The following is a 17,309-nucleotide window of genomic DNA, read 5'->3' as shown; positions in this document are numbered from 1 at the left end:
TTGCCAGGGTTGCTGCGAATGGTGCTATCAAGTTCAAGTTCTCTGTAAAAAACAGAAATTTTTAAGTTTTTTGTACTGTATTTACTGTATTTTGTGATAAAAAAGAAAGATAAGAAAAATCAGAGTCATTTGCAACTCCCACCGTCGTTCCCGTTGGAAAATCAGGCCGGGAAAGTGTAAAAAACTTCGGAACTTGTCGCGGTCGTTTTTGCGGATTTCGTTCTCGATCGTTCAGACCGTCCGCTTGCGACAGTTAGTCTAATTGTGATTGTTTAAGGTAATTTATAGTCAAACATTAGGGTAATCTATAGTATATAGGTAATCTATAACAGTCTACAATCGCGTTACCTGCAGTTTCTAAATAAAACATACAACAGTTCCTGCCGGTTCCACGGTTTGCCACGGATCGGGTTGTTCGGGTTCGGCAAAAGAGGTGAGTCAGCAGAAGCGATAAGGCAACGAGAGCTGTTCACCGTAAACAGAGGAACCACCGCCCAGAGTGTGGTGCAACAGGCTTACAAGAGCAAAAATGTGGAAATCAACGGCAGGCCGAGATATCGATGCGGGCCAAGGTGCAGAGGATGACGATTGGGAGACAGATCCGGACTTTGTGAACGATGTCAGCGAACAGGAACAGCGCTGGGGCTCGAAAACCATCGAGGGCAGTGGCCGCAGTGCGGCGGCTATCGATATGCATCAGCTGCGCCACGAAACCGAGCAGGCGGATGCGGAGAAGAAGCGCCTGGAAGGACCGAAAGCGTCTCACGGTTACGGCGGTAAGTTCGGGGTGGAGAAGGACCGGATGGACAAGTCGGCCGTCGGGCACGAGCACATCGAAAAGGTGGAAAAGCACGCGTCGCAGAAAGACTACGCTTCCGGATTCGGTGGCAAGTTTGGAGTACAGAAGGATCGTGTGGACCAATCGGCCCTCGGTTGGGATCATGTCGAGAAGGTGGACAAGCACGAATCCCAGAAGGATTACAAGACGGGCTTTGGTGGCAAATTCGGTGTGCAGCAGGACCGCCAGGACAAGTCGGCCGTCGGTTGGGATCATCTGGAGGCGCCACAGAAACACGAGAGCCAGGTTGATCACAAAGTGGTAAGTAGGCCAAGGGCGTGGTTACGGTTACTAGGGACAGTTATAGTGGGAAGACAAGACACGACATAATGGAACTGATCATCTTGGCCGCTAGGGCTTCGGAGGAAAGTTTGGTGTCCAGAGCGACCGAAAGGACAAATCGGCCTTAGGTTGGGACCATGTCGAGAAACCGCAATTGCACGAAAGCCAGCTCGATCATAAAATTGTGAGTAATGTATTTGTTCGTCAGTCGGGATGACCGCATCCCGTTATCGGCTTGTGTTGGAGTTGGGCTGGTGTTGGGCTGATGTTTGCTCTTGCTGGTGTTGGTTTTTATCACGGACGCTTCCACTGCAAATTCTCTAGAGCTTTCGCACGTACTAGTCGGTTAATCCCTCTGCACTGTCGTTCGGTTTGCATCAAAATGACCTATCAGCAACCTAACCGCCTGTGTTGCCCTTTTCCAGGGATTCGGCGGCAAGTTTGGTGTGCAGAACGATCGAATGGACAAATCGGCCGTTGGATTTCAGGAGCAGGATAAGATTGGTACAAATTATTCCAAAACGAAGCCGGACATCGGATCGGCCAAACCGTCGAACCTGCGAGCTAAGTTTGAAAACTTTGCGGCAACGGCCGAGGAAGAAGCACGCAAGGCTGCCGAAGAGCAGAAGCGTTTACGTGAGGAAAAGGATCGTCGAGATCGCGAAGAGGCTGCCAAACGTGTGGTAAGTACCATGCCGTTTGCTCGTGAGGGCCATAGACTATGTTCATCGTCTAATTTCATTTCATCCCGATAGAACTATTCATCTGAATCGACGGAACCCAAGAAACCGGAACGAAAGGGTCCAATCAATACGGGTAGAGAGACCGGTGTCAGTAGCGCCATAAACAACTTTAATAAACCACAAGCAGCTGATACACCGGACAAGACAAGGGTAAGCAGTAACGACCGAAAGGCAAGCATCTGAAACGGTCGGATCAGTTCAAATCAACTTCTGATTTATTCGCAGAAGGACCCTATCGTGCTACCGAAAACGGACGAAACACGGAAGTTTGTGCAACCTGACGTTATACCGACTAGTGAACCGATTGTGCCGGTTGCCAATGCGGCAGCACCACAAGAAGCAGTGGCTGATCCTGAGCCAGAACCAGCTCCAGCACCAGCAGCACCGATTGCAGAACCATCGCCCGTAGCACGCACCTCGTATACGGCGACGGTAGTAGAAACGACTGAAACAGAGCCAACAGTTCCGCACACTCCTCAGCCGGTCACGAGCAGCCAACCGGAAGCGGAGGAAGTGGAAGAGTTTGTGCTGTCGCCTGACAATCCTGGCATACAAGCGATAGCCTTGTATGACTATCAGGCTGCAGCGGACGATGAAATTTCGTTCGATCCGGACGATAAGATAACGCATATCGAAATGGTGAGCATGGATTTGCATGCGGGATTAGAGACGTGGAAGGGCGTGGAAATGATGCTTACCGGTTCCGAAATTTGTTTCGTTCCAGATCGATGAAGGTTGGTGGCGCGGTTGGTGCAACAACAAGTACGGCCTTTTCCCAGCCAATTACGTGCAACTGCTACAGTAGGCGCTGAAGGCAAATTGCTACGAAACCTCCGATCGTTTACTGCTCAAAAGTGGCTCAATATTAACTTCGAACTCTAGTAACTATCATCATTTCCCCATTCAACCACAATATCCTCGATGAGCCTTTTGTTGTCACGATGGCGAAGATGCTGAGCATTCCTTTTAACGCATTTTACTTTTTTTTACAAGAAACTTGTTCTTCCGTACTCCATAGTCATTAGTTTTTGAACGGTATTTTTTTAGATTTTGATTATTCATTTACAGCCACAATTAAGAGGCGCATGATGTATTAAAGGGCGATTTAATAGAAGTATTATATATATTTTTTTCTTTCTGCTAATCATTGACTAAACCTACTGCCAAGATTGATCATAGAATAGTGAAACTGTTAACCATGTTGAACAAATTATCCTGATCACAACGCGTTCCAATTTTCCCAGGTAATTCAAATTTCATAATCGACGGAGACGCATCCACCGAAAGTTACGATATTGCACCCTCTTCGTAGCACTCACACAATTTTAGTCATTTCGTTCTGCTGAAATCATTAACTCTGGTGCTTATACTGGAGTATGTTACGACGGAAATAGGAAATAATAAACGAAAATTGATTGCTCGGCGTCGACGGCGGAAAAAGGAGCAAATAGATTCACTACCACATGATGCTTGAAGACAAGACAAGTGGAAGCGGTACATGTTTCAGAAAGGGTTTCCCCGTTTTATTTCTCTCCTGGCGTTACCCTGGTATTGACTAAAACCCACAAAAGAATTCCTTTTCACTAGATGACGCCAACTCTGGCCCGCTAAACGTGTGATTAATTTTTCTTTTTGCTTTGCTTAGATTTGGTTTTCTCTTCGGGTGCACTGGTACCAGGGGCGGGATCCTTCCTGCCCGTAAGATAAGAGGTGATCATTTCACTGAACTCGGGCATTTCGTTCGTCATCTGAAAGAAGAAACTCGATTATATCACCCATAGGAATCTCCAACTCCAGATTGATGGTGTACCTTTGAAAGGTTGAGATTTTCCATTTCCTTTTTGGTTTCCGGATCACTCATGATTTTCGGCAAAATCAGCATAATGCCCAGGGGCAGTATCATCATCAGCACCATCGGGTTAAACAGGAAGTCGGTAATTTTCCACTGTTCGCGCTGCTGGAAGTATCTGAAGCGCGTGAGGGCCTTCAGCTTCAGGGGATACGGCATTTGTAGAACCTGGGCCGGTTGCACGTAGTTGAGTTTCCGAGCCCGGAACTTGCCCTTCGGGTTGATCTCTACGCGCAGGGGTTCGTAGTAATAGTCGGAATTGATAATTTCGACCACATAGCTTCCGGAGGGGACAGAGCTAATGACGAACGTGCCATCCTCCCGCAGGAATCCTTTGTATTCGCCACCGTTAATCGATATCTGTGTGTCCAGCTGCCAGGTCAAATCAGCATCCCCGTACAGTTCCGGCGGGTATACCTTGCCTTCGATGGCGTACCGGACGGTTTCATCGAATTCCTTCATTCCATTGTCTCCGGAAACCGCCTGTCCGGCGATAGTCAGTAATAAAGCTGCGCTAAAAAGTGTAAAACTCTTCATTTTCACTAAATATTCGCGATTTTTCACCCTTTTTCAGCAATCACGCCAGAAGTCACAAGGCAATGTCAAACCAAAACAATGGGCTACAACCCTGCGTCGTTGTTGTTGCTTTGAGGTTAGAAACTCGAGTTCGCTGTAAAAAAGTGGAAAACAGTTTTGCGCGATTTCAGCGATTCGGTTTAGATTTTCTGAAACCACGAAGAAGGAGTCTAAATTCTTTTACGACACCAACGAAACCAGCTCTCAATCAACCCCAGAGTGTACAAAAATCTGTGCCAGAGATCACGGAAGTCACGGAAACAAAACCCTCGGAAACCGGCAAGTTTTAAGGATCGCGATTTTGCAAGCATTCGTTAACGATCGAATTCTCTTTCCAGCCTGAAGCTCACGGCAAGGTCTCTCTAATTCATTTTACATCCGGAACATCCGCACAGAAAAATAATTGCCAAACAAGAAGATTAACAGAAACAACAGTAAAAGTAACAGAAACTGTCCAACAGTCATTGAAAAATACTGAAATTTGGGCATGTGGCCTTAGTAGCCGGTAATTTGCGATGAATGATCGCTGTGATCGCAATGAACAGCCACGGGATTTTTTGTCGATTATTGTGCAGTACTGTGTTTGGTCGTCGTCTTGCTACCCACCGTTCATTGGCCACTAAAGTCCTGAAGGAAAATGCAAAAACTACACGCACCAAAAAACTGCGAACAGCGGACACCACCGCCTCGACGACGGTTGCCGATCCTGTGACCGTTCCTAAAGACGTCCAGGATTACTTCCAGGCCAGGGATGCCTCTGTGTTGAGTCTCTTTCCACCGAACTTGCTCCGCAAGTGCAGCCAAAACACGGAACGATTCTACATAGCCGACCGATCGGTCTCTCAGCAAGTAGCCGACGTTTTAACTCGAGATCTGCCGGCAGATCGACTGCTAGTAGAAGTGAATCCCGGTCCAGGTTTGCTAACTTCCGAGCTATTGAAGAAACACAAACAAAACCTGCGAGTATACGAAACGGAGTCCTGTTTCGAGTCTCGGCTGAAAACCCTCGGCTTACCGGACGATGCTTTTCGGAAAGCGGATTTTAACGGTGTGTGGCGCCTGGCATACTTGGACAGCTTCGATGGAGGGCAGCGGGCAGCTAATCTGTTGAATGATCTACCACACAAACGCCGGTGGCAGGATGAGGTGAATTTTCGTCTCTTTTCGGTCATTGGTTCCATCAAGTTCCTGCGGTATCTTATGAACTCAATAACGTATCAGAATGAGTTTTACTCGCTCGGTCGCTATGAGATGATTCTGGTCATGTCGCCCCTTCTTTTTTCGGTGAGTAACAATGCACTGCGATGTTGTGTAAGCAGTAATATTATTCGTGAATCTTTTTCTTACCTTTCCCCCTAGCATATTGCATCGACGAAAGAATCCGGATACAAGCTGTACCGTGGTGGTACCATCGTGTTTCAGACATACTTTGAGCATGAACTGATCGGTACCATTCCCCGGCGCCATTTAGTGCCTTGGTTTCATGGTAGCAACACGAAAAAGCTCCGAACGCTACACCAAAAACTACTACAAGATGGTACCGACGAATGGTATCTGGTTAAGATAATGCCTCGTAAAAATCTGTACGAATATCTGCCACCGGATAACTTGGCTCTATTCGCTTCTTTCGTGACACAGCATTTCGTAAGCAGAAAGAATCGTATTATACCCACTCTAGAGTAAGTGGTAGAGCTACGGGAATGCAGACGACGGTAGATATCAGCCCATCCCTTCCTACAATCTTGTTTTTTTTTTTAATTACAGACACTGGATACCGAATTCTGGTGCACGGCTAATAATGAACTCGAACTACGCGAAATCACAGGAGAAGGACAAAAAACCACCTGTTACGCTACCATGCCAGCTGGTGAAGTCGGTTCCTTTGGCTGCGAATGATTATCTAGAGAAAATGACAATCTACACGGAATTTGGCGAACTGACTCCATCGCAAGTGCTGACACTGTTCAACGAGTTCATCAACTGGTCCGAGTTCCACCAATCCCCATTCGTGCAGGCAGTTGAAAGCCAAAAACCCAAACAGCGCTCGTTACGCCGTTTAGTTGAGGAAGAGGATACCCTAGTCGATGCACCGGATGATGTAATGGCGACACCCATACCGAAAGTGCGTATGAGAAAAAGTTAAATTATGTACAATAGTATCGTACCAGCTATCTGCCTATCGTATGTTTGTTTTATTTCAAAACCATGTCTAAAAACTGCCACCGCTAGGGGAAGTTAAAACTTCTCAAACAAATTCTCCCAACCCGGGGGGACTAACACAACCCTTCATACTTGGTGCGTGTTCCATTTGAGCAGCGGTTCGCTCCTTCGAATTGTATCGGCTCTTCGTCTTCGCCTTCTTCGCCGTTGACCCGGTGCAGCATCGTGGTAGCATCCGGTGGGACACAGCCCAGCTCTAGTGTGGTCGCATTAACACCAATCACCCAGTAGACACGACCAACGCGCTTACAAATCCGGTTGTGGCGATTCAGCTCGACGCACTTTCCATCATAGGGTACCATGTTCTGGCCAGAGCACACATTCGTCGTGCAGTTCACTATCATTGACGGTCGCATTACATCGACATACTCGCCGGGTTTGCAAAAACCTTGCATAAACAGAGGGTAACATTTGTTCATCTGGGGGTAGTATACGTGTCCTGAAAAATGGGAAAAACATAATCGCGCTCATTAGCAGTTCCACATCGGCAAATGGTTAGCGGAGACGGTACCTGGTCGACAATCGCATACCCAGTCCGATTCGTGATCACCGGGATAAAGTATTTCATTGTCCGCGCATTTACCGGGCACAAAGATCGGTGTACGATTCTGCAAAACAATAAGAGGATCAGTATCACTCTGGAAGATGTTTGTGTTGTTTGTCTCCGATAGACAAACATATTTGTGGATTTCCAACCGATCCGAAAATCCCCGGTCCAGTAATCGTGTATCAACGGCTCTCAACCGCATTAAAATGGAGCGCGTATCAGATTGGCGGACGCACAATGATGTCGGTTCGTTTGTTCGAAGTGATTTTCAATCGCTACGAACACACATATGAAATGGTTCCGACAAGGCTAACGGTACGCATGAGTTGTATCAGGTCGCGAGTTGGCTCAAAGTTTGCGTTAGTCTGAAAAGACCGGTTTGTCGTTTTATTAGCGTCAAAAACTGTCCGAACTCGTATGTCCCTGTCGGCGATCATCTTCAAACTGCCCCCGAGGGTCCGGGGGTGAACCTAACGCTTTGCCCTCGAGAACATGCTTCACTGGTGTAATTTTCCTCCTATTGGTAGCGCGGCAATAATAGTTGAATCAAAAGCCAAAACACTTGATAACTTTTGAACCTTCCGCAAGTCAGGCGCAAAACGCAAACGACAGTTTTCGACGCAGGACGATGCGCCATCGACAAGATAGGGGGATTCCGGATGGCCGGTACTTACCCGTGCATTCTGTAGATAGTAGCTGATCTGTTCATCGGCCGGAAAACCAAAGATTTCCTCCTGCACTCGTGGCTTTCCGGGCTCAGTGCTGGGCAGCGTTTGCACGACCGCCAATCCGGCAATCGCCGCACAAGTGATAAGACTCTTTAACCCCATCGTCTTCCTTCCATCCATCTTTCCGATCAGAGCGCGACTGAACAACCGAAAGAGATCCGGCTTACTGCACGATCAAGATTCAATCAATCGAGGATCACGATTTCAGATGTGCTGCTATTGTCCCTCCTCCCCACCATCTCTTTCTCGAATCTCATCTGTTGCTGCTTCTCAGCCGTTTCTTTACTACTACTTATCCGATTTGGGATTTTTATGGATAAGATTTTGGCAAACATGTCTTCAAGTTCAATGGATTTATTTAGAAAATAACTTGTCTTCAGACAAAAAACTTTCTGTTGACCTCGATCGATGGCCATCTCCGGTTCATCTTCGGCAGTGATGACGTCGGTACCGTCCGGTATTGTGAAGGTCGTCGAGCAGGAACACATCTTGCTGTGCGAACCCGCCTCAACACACGATCATCAGCTCTAGCCAGTACGCATACAAGGAGAATAACTGCATCACTGGCGGGGGTTTTCCCCCGCCGGAGGAGTCGACGACGAGATAGGAAACTCGTATTTCTCGTTGTCTCTCGTCCGATGGCGCCTTCCGTTCTGTTCGCGCGCACCGGCTACTACGTTCGTTCTCTTTCCCGCCAACCATTAGTTGGCTCCATCAGGCGGCATCGTTCTTCGTCGGGCTCCACAGCCTCTCGAACTCAGCGATCGTGGCCCCAGTACTTTGGTGGCACTAGCCGAGCGAGCAAGTAGGAAGCTTCCGCAAGAAACACTTTCGCTTAAGTGGTCTCCCTTGCTTTTAATCCGAGTTTCGTTACGCTCACACATATCAGCGCACCGGGCGGGATAATCTACTACGTTCTCCAGCGATCTAGCTAAGGAGGCTGCGATCTACCATCGAGGCTATGGCGATACAGGGTCAAATTTCGGACATCGGAGTCGCGACGGTTTGCCTGCTCGGACTTCTTATCGCTCACGGGATGGCTTTGCCTGCTGGGACCGGCGAGGCACGGAACACACGCAACTCGACGACTGACCTCTTTGCATATCCTGCCGAACAGTCGGGCATCGAATCAAAACAAAATGCTCGAGTATGTATTCCGTATCAACAGGCGATAACGCGAGCGTCCAGTGTCGTCGTTTGACTAAATTCGTTTCGTTGTAGAACCGTACTCCCATCTACATCCCTGGAGGATGCGCAGAGGATGAAATTTTCTACCCAGGAGATCACGAGAGCGATTGGGTGTGTGATTGCAAACCGAGTATGTAAAGCTACGCATGTTCAACAGAGCCCTGAGCAGACTGCTAATCCTAATTTTTATTCTGTTTCGTCTAGCTTACATTTACCATCCGAGTTCGCAGCGTTGTTATCAGCTGTACACGAAGGGAAACTGCGAATCTGGCCAAATGGTGTACATCGAACCGAATGGCAAATATCCACGATGCGTACCCAACCGATGCCCTGATGGCCAGGTGATGTTCCAGAATCAGTGTGCCGTACTAAACCAGGAACACAGGCTGTGTGATATTGCCGGAATCAAGCTGGTCGTAGGTATCAATGAGAGAACGCACGAGCTGGAGTGCGTCAACATTTCGGACGTGAATTTGAACAAGACCATGCTAGCTACTCTGGAGAAAGTGAACAAATTAGGTTCCAGCGCTGCTCCAACTAGTCAGCTAACGAATAGTGCTCTTAATTTCACGCCTTAAGTGCATTCGTAGAGCAGGTACAATATTCAACTATATGAAACCGGAGCTAGAGCTCCAGGTAGAGACTAGACTTGTGTTAAAGAGAAAAGAATGAATCAACTAGCGTAATAAGTATAACGAATAAAAACATCTTATCACATACACGATACGGGAATACATTTCCCCAATAATACACTACAGCGTAATTCGCGAGGACGGTCGGTTGAGCAGGAAAGCTTCGTTCGTGCGTACGCCCCTTTCAGTCATCGCATCGTGTTATCTCAAGATGACTGTCCCGTAACATGGATTTTGCGCCACCAGCGTTTGTGCAACCGTCAGTTTAAACTCCACCACGCGAAGCACTGAGAAAATATTTCGGTGGAATAAGAATTCAAGCTACTGCTGTGTGGGCCATAAGTGTAAACGTGTGTGTGCTCGCGTGCGTGCGTGCGTGCATAGGAATCGCGTGTGTGTGCCGTTCGCCGTCGTCGTGTTTTTTGTGTGGTAAAACTGGACGACGAAAAGTGCTGGCCACCGTGCGCATCTTAATTAGCGTAGTGCAAAAAGTGATTTAACTTAAAGTGAAACTCCAGCCCACCCACAGGACACGGAGAGGAATCCTGTCCTGCTGTGCGAAATGTGCTAGCAATGTGTTTCTCCTTTGTGTGCTCGGAATTGTGTCGTGCTGCGTGTGAAGAAAATCCGTCTGCTGACCATCATGAAGGATTTGTTTTTGTTTTCTCGGTCGTGCCAGTAGCACCAACAGTAGTAACTAGTAACAGAAAACCTAGTAGGCTTCATACTCGGGCAAACAGAAAGTGGATGTGCTAATCGGTGGTGCCACCTCAACCAACAACCCGCCTGCCTGCTCCCGACCATCTCGGTGGCGCTGCTGCTTGGACGAGAAGTGGAAAAGGTTCCGATTTTGCACCGTGCCAACAGGCAGATTCCCAGATGACGCACAATGTTCACCAAGAAGACGAATATCGATCTGAAAAAGTCGACCCAAAAGATTCAAGACAGCAAAAAAGATTCGGCCGCCCGTTTAAGGCACCTCAAAACGATACTCGGTAAGCACGGTGGCAACTCCCTTCTCTCCCCCCCCCCCCCCCCCCCACATGTCTTCGGCAGGCGGGACAGAAAAGGGATCATCGCGGAGGGGCGCAAATGGGGAGGGGGCTCCGTCTGTTGGTTGATCGATTCGGAAGCCTCAGGCATCTGAGCAGGCATGGTGATGCGATTTTATGTGATATTCAATTTGCATGCGCATCGTGTGCAGAGTACGTGAACTAGGATGTGGTGTGGGTGGTAAGCAGCCCGTTTGTTGAGCAGGTGTGCTTGTTGGTGGGTGTGTGGTGTATGCTGAATCACACCTGTAGGTGCGATACAGGTTTGGGGCCGCGCTTCGAGGCTCCATCACCAAACAGCACTCCCCTCCTACACTTCCTAGCCGCCACGCAGCTTTCTCGCTTCGCAGGAGACCACACGCTGCCACGGGAGCAAGCACACGTTGCCAAACAATTAGAGCTGGATGAAGTGTAACGCAAAGGCGAGCGAAAGACGTCGCTTTCGGAAATGGCGGCATAACGTGTGGAGGGGTCCGTGAGGGTGGGAAACTTGTAGTCGCTCCCTTGCGTGCCCCCTCCACACCCACTTTGGCCTATGCGTGGCCATCGCCATGTCGAACGCAAGAGCCGACGACTTGAGCGAACGGAACGCACGAAACGGACGAAGAGAACGGCGTAACCAGCAACCCAACAACTCCCCCCAGCTCCCCACTCTCTTGCAATCGTAGTAGGACGATGTGTGCGTGAGGTGTAGCTGGGGAGTATGTTCGGCGAGCTAAGTGAACCGCATCGTAGTAGACCATCGTTTCGTTGTTTCGTGAGATCGCGAGAACTGTAAACAATACTTTTGTTTTGCTCTTCTTTCACAAGTTCATGGCCCCACCTCATCATGCATGAGCCATGTGTGCATTGGCATGCTGTGCTGCTGCGCTACCACTGCCGGTGGGGTAGAGGACTGGATATGGTGGGAAAAACATGAAACACCCCCACGCCCCGTAAACACCCACGTTGCACATAGTGCGTGTCGGTTGGTGTGCCTTTGTTGATCCGTTGTTGAGCCAAACAACTAAAACGTAGCCATGGCCAAACTTAATTCTTCTTACCATATCGAAAGAAAGAGGGAGGGAGAGAAAGTTAATTGAATACCGTTTCGTTCGTAGCCATTTATTCCATTTTCTTACGTTCTGTTCTTTCCAGAGCACGTGGACAGCGACGAAGCGAAGAATCTGTTCGAAGCTAATTACAGCCACGTCTACTACATCCTCTACGATACCTTCGTTCAGGCAGAAGCGAATCTTAAGCAACGCGGTAAGTTAACGCGCATCGTGGATCGTCCAAGACGAGAACACTGACCCGATCTGTAATAGGAAATGTCAGCCTTCTGACGAGACACAGGCACCTACGCGAGAAAAATGTAAAATTTAAATATTGACACCCACTCCGTGACCAACGGGGGCGCCTGCTGTTCTATCTGGGGACCGCGTTTCTCGCTCCGTGTATCGATGTGTCCGAAACAGTCGGACTGGTTGTTTAATGAACGTATCTGCATTCACTCTATTGTGCACGTCGCTAGCTATTGTTTCGTTTTGTTTACGTTGCTGGCACTGGTGAAGAAGAGGAGGGTAACCGGTTACCTAAATTAAATCAATTATTTTTTAATGGTGATACCTTCTTTTCCTCTACCACTATCTGTATCATCACACCACACACGACTTTCGGGATCAAATTTAACTGCCTGGAAATGTAATCGAACGAATGAACGAAAACTAAACTCGCACCGAACCAATTTCTCTTATCAGAACTATCCTTTCACCTTGGTAAGTTGTGGTTGATGGGACCGCCGTAGGTCCGCTGCTTCTAGCTTCTACTCGTAATGTTCTTGCTTCGCTACTTCGCTATCTTTCTATTCGACAATGCATTGCTTTTGTAATTGTATGCTGTCGATTTACATGTTCATCAATTCTTCACATCTGCTTTTGCTTGGTAATTGCTACAGTAGTATAATAGAGTACGACCATCGCTTTTATTGTTCCAGCACTTTATTCGACTGATTCCGGCGATAAAAAGCCGGACAATGCTAACCCACATTGTGACATGCAGATTAACAACAATATATAATGCCGTCTTTTTTGCACAAAAACCATTGTATTGGCATTGATTCAGCTGCTCATAAACGGATTACTGTATCATTTGTTCTTTCCAAAAGAAACGTTTTTTGTTTGGAAAATGCATAAAAGCCAAATTAGCGTACGTCAGTATATTCAATAGTTTTTCCAAGTTTTGGAGCGCAGTTCAAGTCACTGGTGTAACTAAATTGCTTGTGAAATTATTCTGTTAAATATGTTTATGTGATCTTTTATAAAGATTTTCAAGAAATATTAATAATGTTTTGCGCGTGAGGCTGACTTCCGTTTGTGGGCAGTTTATTTCTTATGCATTCTAAATTTATAGTAGTCTTTCGAATTGTGTTTGCTGTCCGTTGCGACAGTTGTTACTTAAAAGCCGAAAAAACAATTCTCTGAAAGGGACCACTTTGACTAAAATTTTATACATTTTGCTTGTTTTTCCGTTCTCACAGTACATAAAACGCATCGCGAGGAACTGGATGGATCGTTATGGTTGTTGAGTAAAATCCTATGTCTACTGCCGGAATTGGTACAGCGACGATGGCAGTGCCACTCGCTTGGGCGCATACTGGCGAAGCTGCTACACTACGGCAACAGTGTGAAGCTGCGCCGCGAAGGTGTCAAGTATTTTCTACTCTGGTATCAAGCCCTGGGCGACAATGCACCGCCCTTTGTGCACGGAATGTTCACCGAGCTGGTGCCGGGCTTGAGCGTGCCACTGCGAGGCAAGGGCCGCGAAGTGATCGGACCGATACCGGGTGACAGTGAGTTCATCGCTACCGATCTGCTTAATCATCCAAATCTCAAAGGTGAACTCGGCGGCTCAGTGTTTCACGATACGTCCGCGACGCACCCGGTCAAGTCGCCCGAAATACAGCCTCTCATTCCACCCAGCTCGAGCGAACGGTCGGCACCGCCGGATCCACGCGATGGGTTGGAAATACTGCTCGACTGCATGGTGCAATCCTGCGGGTGTCTGAAATGGCGCGATAACAGTCCCCAGCGTCACATCAGAACGTTCAACTTCCTGCTGACCAAGTTCCGCGAGCAGTATCTGCCCGTGTTTTGTCCCTCGTTCGATTACAGCACGTCGGTGTACGAGCCAAAGCTCGATCTACCGGTCGTGCGTAACGTTTCGAAGCGTGAAGAAGTCATGAGCTCGTGTGTGGTGGTTCTCGTTATCTGGATTGCAAAGTATACACACGAACGGCACGTTAGCAGCAAACTCGAGCAGGTTCTCTCGATCGACGATGAACCATCGACGGTTGGCGGGCTCGGTGGAACAGGATCAGGAAGTGGAACTACGTCCACTGCGTCCGCTGCTGGTGGATCATCCGGTGTCGCATCGGATCATACGAGCCTGCTATCGAACCTACGCCACTTGGGCTACACCCAGACACAGCTGGTACGCGATGTACTGTACTCGAGTCGAGAAACGGTTAACTTTGTGCACGAAATCTACCGTCAAGCGTTCCTGATGGCCTTTACCTCGAAGTCGCAAATCGAAGCGATGCGCATTGCCATCTCGGTGTACCGGGATTGGATGAGCAGCATTCCACCACCGCCTTTCCTGCTAGAACCGGAGCTCGAAACACTCCCGGTTGTCGCCAGTTCCGGTGATCCTTTGATGCCTCCGCAGACAATGCCACCACCGACGATCGGTGCCGGCCGTCCCGGTAGTCAGCGATTACGCACGGATTCGTACCTTGGCGCGATGATGCCCGCAAAGGATGGTCAGGGTTCCATTCGAGCTGGGCTGCAGAACGTGCTACAGGTGTTTGTGACGAACGCCGTAAATGTGTTCATGGTCAACACGGCCCATCTGAACATGCACTTTCAGTCGAAGACGAACGCGGACGGTTTTGCGACACCGCTCGATGAGCAGACGGACATATGCAAGCGCGTCCTCAATATCTATCGCACGATGGTGATGAAAACGCGCATGGAAGCGCGAACCTGGGAACAGCTGCTGCTCGTACTGCTGCAGGTGACGTCAGTAATTCTGCAAAACTCACCACCAAACGCAAAGCGCAACAATCTCGGTGGTCGTCTGGCGCAACCCATCTTCCAGACTCTGATCGTTACCTGGATCCGAGCGCACACAAATGTACCCGTGAATGCTGGGCTTTGGGATCGCTTTCTCAAGGTGCTTTCCTCGCTAACGCATCGCGAAGAGCTGATCGTCGAGTGGGATAAGACGATGCAAACGCTTACTCGGGTACTCGCTCGGCAAGTGTACAACATCAACCTCTCGGATCTGCCCCTGGATCGTTTGGCGGAGCAGAAAGGAAAGCGGAAGCGTGGTACACCGTCCGGTTGGGTAGCAGCAAGTGGCGGCGCCACCGGATCAACGGTGACAACGGCGTCGCTGGCTGGTGCGACTATCACGGGCGCTAGTACGGCTAGTGCCGGAATGACAGGCGCTGGTTTCATTGCTGGCGCTACTTCCACGGACATAAGCTTCGCGAACGGAAGCCATGGTGGTACCGGAGCGGTTGGCGGTTCGTCAAGTGGTGCTGGCCAACGAGGTATAAGCAATAAAAATATAATGATCGATGATCAGGGAAGACCGATCACACGGCTATCGTCGGGCGGTCGAAGTAGCATACCCGGAACACCGTCACTCAATCGAAGTTACAGTGAGGGAAGCCTTTTGCTGGCGGCACCATTCCGCAAATCACGCGCACGTCGACGTCTTCGTAATGGTGGTGGTCCGAGCGGAACCGTTAGTCGAGAACATCAACAGCAATCGTCGGCGGCCAATGATCACTCCTTCGTGCGAATGTTATCCAATACGTCCACATTCCTGAGCATTAGCAGCGAGAACTTGGAAATGGCTTCGTTCTCCGAATGTCACGATACCTCCATATTGAGTAGTGGAGGAGCTGGTGTTGCTGCTACTACTAGCAATGGTGGTGCTGGTATTGGCCGGCGAGCTGTTTCGCTGGATTCTGTACGTCCGATCTCCGGTGGAGATGCATCGGGAAAGAAGAGCGCCGAAGATGATGGCGGTAGCTATCATCATCGTGGTGTAGTTGGTGGAGGAACGGGTGGATCCCGCAGTCCTTCTCCGACGGCTTCGAGCGGAATCGAGAGTGGTTCGATCAAGGATTCACCGATGCAGCTGGCAGATGCACTCACGGCCGACAGTTCCAGCATCGATACCCAGGATGATCCACAATCGTTCGGAGGTTCGTCGACCTCGATGGGTGGCATATCGTCGGCCGATCGACGATCGATATTAGCTGGTGGTACGGCTCGCGGATGGTTACCGGATGTGGCAGCCATAATGTGGCGCCGCATGCTCGGTGCACTTGGCGACGTAAACAAGATTCTCAATCCAAAGCTGCACGCTCAGGTCTACCAGTATTTGGTGAACATGACGGAGAGTTTGATAAAAATTCGCATGAACCAAGGCATTACGCTCGAGGGAGGTACCGGAACGGTACCACTACCTGCACCACTCCCGGGTACGGCTAATTTGGTGCCACCGATTGCTTTGGTAGCTCCTTGGTGTTACGGCGCACTAGCACTCGACGCACAGTACGCTCAGGGGAAGCTGTACGCAATGCAGCTGCTCTGTACGATCGTGCAGAGTGGTGCCTTGCTCGGCAACGATCAGCTACCGCTGTTCTATCATGCTCTTCACCAGGCACTCACCGGAGAGGATCGTGCGATGGCGTACACGGCGCTACGGTACCTGGGAGGGCCACGCTTCCTGAGTTTGCTTCTTCCGGGTCACACACTGTTGCTGCTCGACCTCGTGCACGCTGCTACGGTCGTCCTAACGTCGTCGGAAACGGGCCCTCACGCTCCACGGGCACAGGTGGCGGGATTGCTGGGATCGTTGCTTTGTTTCCCACGGACCTCGCTACCAGGGCCGGTACTGCAACCGTCCGAACCGCATATCGATCTGATGGAGTGTCCCGATTTGCAAGAGCATGTCCTGAACGTTGTCTTACGCTGTGCACGGCGTGAACCTACGGCAAAGGCACGGTGCATTGCCATTGCCTCGCTTGGCCAGTGGATACTGCAAAATCTGACAAATCCAGCGCCATCGGCAACAGGTGTGAATAGCGATGGACATCGATTTGCGCAAAAAGTTCCACACCACGTTAGCGAAGCGCATCAACAACGATCATCGCAACCAGCAGTCGCGGTCAATCCACGAATCCGGGAAGCATTCCAAGTGATCCTGCAGGCACTTCAGTTTAAGCACCATACGATCGCTCGGCTAGCATCGGAAACACTGAAGCTGTGTGCTGAACAGGGCCACAGAATTGAGCAGATCGAGCGGTTGCCACAGCTCATCATTGACACCGTTTGCCTGTCGCTTGACATCCACAACGTACCGCACCCGAAGGATACGGATAAGACGGTACTAACGTCGCTGCTGCTTACGCTCGGTGAGCTGTGTATGTCCTTCTCCGTCGCTACACTACAACAACCGAAGCATCACGATTCGACGGAACCGCTCATACTGACCGTGTTTCGTATTCTGTACAAAATTGCCACCGGACTGCAGAATGGAGAGCGCATCAAGCTGTTCACCACTGACGAGGACTTTGACTCGAGCATCTCGGTGGAT

The 17,309-nt window shown here is 49.4% G+C and overlaps 6 protein-coding genes across 10 annotated transcripts in view; 4 read left to right on the top strand and 2 right to left on the bottom strand.

Moving 5' to 3' along the window:
- Window positions 1–143: 143 nt before the first annotated feature.
- On the top strand, window positions 144–3,007 carry LOC125948568 (src substrate cortactin). 3 transcript variants are annotated; one of them, XM_049674776.1, is made up of 7 exons: window positions 144–277; window positions 355–1,099; window positions 1,194–1,304; window positions 1,546–1,803; window positions 1,876–2,013; window positions 2,092–2,502; window positions 2,588–3,007. In XM_049674776.1, exons 2-7 carry the CDS (start codon window positions 530–532, stop codon window positions 2,666–2,668), a joined length of 1,569 nt encoding a protein of 522 aa, XP_049530733.1. In that variant the 5' UTR covers window positions 144–277; window positions 355–529; the 3' UTR covers window positions 2,669–3,007. The 3 variants fall into 3 exon arrangements, with proteins under 3 accessions (XP_049530733.1, XP_049530732.1, XP_049530734.1); XM_049674775.1 differs by having other exon boundaries at window positions 2,089–2,502; XM_049674777.1 differs by lacking the exon at window positions 1,194–1,304 and having other exon boundaries at window positions 2,089–2,502.
- A 351-nt stretch (window positions 3,008–3,358) lies between these two features.
- On the bottom strand, window positions 3,359–4,308 carry LOC125948623 (ER membrane protein complex subunit 7 homolog). The gene is made up of 2 exons (XM_049674874.1): window positions 3,674–4,308; window positions 3,359–3,611 (listed from the first exon to the last, which is right to left on the bottom strand). The coding sequence occupies exons 1-2, from the start codon at window positions 4,247–4,249 to the stop codon at window positions 3,483–3,485; spliced, it is 705 nt and encodes a 234-aa protein (XP_049530831.1). The 5' UTR covers window positions 4,250–4,308; the 3' UTR covers window positions 3,359–3,482.
- Window positions 4,309–4,373: 65 nt separating this feature from the next.
- LOC125948575 (dimethyladenosine transferase 2, mitochondrial) lies at window positions 4,374–6,506 on the top strand. The gene is made up of 3 exons (XM_049674784.1): window positions 4,374–5,572; window positions 5,648–5,967; window positions 6,053–6,506. The coding sequence occupies exons 1-3, from the start codon at window positions 4,808–4,810 to the stop codon at window positions 6,429–6,431; spliced, it is 1,464 nt and encodes a 487-aa protein (XP_049530741.1). The 5' UTR covers window positions 4,374–4,807; the 3' UTR covers window positions 6,432–6,506.
- Window positions 6,451–7,947, bottom strand: LOC125948626 (uncharacterized). Its single transcript, XM_049674877.1, has 3 exons — window positions 7,730–7,947; window positions 7,020–7,116; window positions 6,451–6,947 (listed from the first exon to the last, which is right to left on the bottom strand). The coding sequence occupies exons 1-3, from the start codon at window positions 7,901–7,903 to the stop codon at window positions 6,562–6,564; spliced, it is 657 nt and encodes a 218-aa protein (XP_049530834.1). The 5' UTR covers window positions 7,904–7,947; the 3' UTR covers window positions 6,451–6,561.
- Window positions 7,948–8,549: 602 nt separating this feature from the next.
- Window positions 8,550–9,710, top strand: LOC125948627 (uncharacterized). Its single transcript, XM_049674878.1, has 3 exons — window positions 8,550–8,930; window positions 9,005–9,101; window positions 9,176–9,710. The coding sequence occupies exons 1-3, from the start codon at window positions 8,745–8,747 to the stop codon at window positions 9,547–9,549; spliced, it is 657 nt and encodes a 218-aa protein (XP_049530835.1). The 5' UTR covers window positions 8,550–8,744; the 3' UTR covers window positions 9,550–9,710.
- A 299-nt stretch (window positions 9,711–10,009) lies between these two features.
- The window catches only part of LOC125948508 (probable Rho GTPase-activating protein CG5521), a 12,215-nt gene continuing 4,915 nt past the window's right edge, over window positions 10,010–17,309 (top strand). For 2 of the 3 annotated variants that reach the window (XM_049674652.1, XM_049674654.1), the window contains exons 1-4: window positions 10,010–10,598; window positions 11,793–11,903; window positions 12,395–12,412; window positions 13,174–17,309. The exon at window positions 13,174–17,309 is cut by the window's right edge and continues 888 nt beyond it. In XM_049674652.1, coding sequence (XP_049530609.1) covers window positions 10,493–10,598; window positions 11,793–11,903; window positions 12,395–12,412; window positions 13,174–17,309 — 4,371 coding nt within the window. In that variant the 5' untranslated portion in view covers window positions 10,010–10,492. The remainder of the gene's footprint in view (window positions 10,599–11,792; window positions 11,904–12,394; window positions 12,413–13,173) is intronic. The other variant, XM_049674653.1, reaches the window with a different exon arrangement.

This window comes from Anopheles darlingi, chromosome 2 (genome assembly GCF_943734745.1).
Source record: "Anopheles darlingi chromosome 2, idAnoDarlMG_H_01, whole genome shotgun sequence".
Lineage (NCBI taxonomy): Eukaryota > Metazoa > Arthropoda > Insecta > Diptera > Culicidae > Anopheles > Anopheles darlingi.
This window is presented reverse-complemented; position numbering and strand designations above follow the sequence as displayed.

What these genes read in the sequence shown, in the direction of transcription:
- LOC125948575 (XM_049674784.1), top strand. Translation starts at nt 4,808, where the DNA reads ATGATCGCTGTGATCGCAATGAACAGCCACGGGATTTTTTGTCGATTA. An exon ending in TGTCGCCCCTTCTTTTTTCG is followed by an intron (nt 5,573 to 5,647) that starts GTGAGTAACAAT and finishes CTTTCCCCCTAG; the next exon opens with CATATTGCATCGACGAAAGA. An exon ending in CGTATTATACCCACTCTAGA is followed by an intron (nt 5,968 to 6,052) that starts GTAAGTGGTAGA and finishes TTTTAATTACAG; the next exon opens with ACACTGGATACCGAATTCTG.
- LOC125948623 (XM_049674874.1), bottom strand. Translation starts at nt 4,249, where the DNA reads ATGAAGAGTTTTACACTTTTTAGCGCAGCTTTATTACTGACTATCGCC. An exon ending in AAAATCTCAACCTTTCAAAG is followed by an intron (nt 3,612 to 3,673) that starts GTACACCATCAA and finishes TTCTTCTTTCAG; the next exon opens with ATGACGAACGAAATGCCCGA.
- LOC125948568 (XM_049674775.1), top strand. Translation starts at nt 530, where the DNA reads ATGTGGAAATCAACGGCAGGCCGAGATATCGATGCGGGCCAAGGTGCA. An exon ending in AAGAGGCTGCCAAACGTGTG is followed by an intron (nt 1,804 to 1,875) that starts GTAAGTACCATG and finishes TCATCCCGATAG; the next exon opens with AACTATTCATCTGAATCGAC. An exon ending in ATACACCGGACAAGACAAGG is followed by an intron (nt 2,014 to 2,088) that starts GTAAGCAGTAAC and finishes ATTTATTCGCAG; the next exon opens with AAGGACCCTATCGTGCTACC.
- LOC125948626 (XM_049674877.1), bottom strand. Translation starts at nt 7,903, where the DNA reads ATGGATGGAAGGAAGACGATGGGGTTAAAGAGTCTTATCACTTGTGCG. An exon ending in ACTATCTACAGAATGCACGG is followed by an intron (nt 7,117 to 7,729) that starts GTAAGTACCGGC and finishes ATTGTTTTGCAG; the next exon opens with AATCGTACACCGATCTTTGT. An exon ending in GGTATGCGATTGTCGACCAG is followed by an intron (nt 6,948 to 7,019) that starts GTACCGTCTCCG and finishes CCCATTTTTCAG; the next exon opens with GACACGTATACTACCCCCAG.
- LOC125948627 (XM_049674878.1), top strand. Translation starts at nt 8,745, where the DNA reads ATGGCGATACAGGGTCAAATTTCGGACATCGGAGTCGCGACGGTTTGC. An exon ending in AATCAAAACAAAATGCTCGA is followed by an intron (nt 8,931 to 9,004) that starts GTATGTATTCCG and finishes GTTTCGTTGTAG; the next exon opens with AACCGTACTCCCATCTACAT. An exon ending in GGTGTGTGATTGCAAACCGA is followed by an intron (nt 9,102 to 9,175) that starts GTATGTAAAGCT and finishes TGTTTCGTCTAG; the next exon opens with CTTACATTTACCATCCGAGT.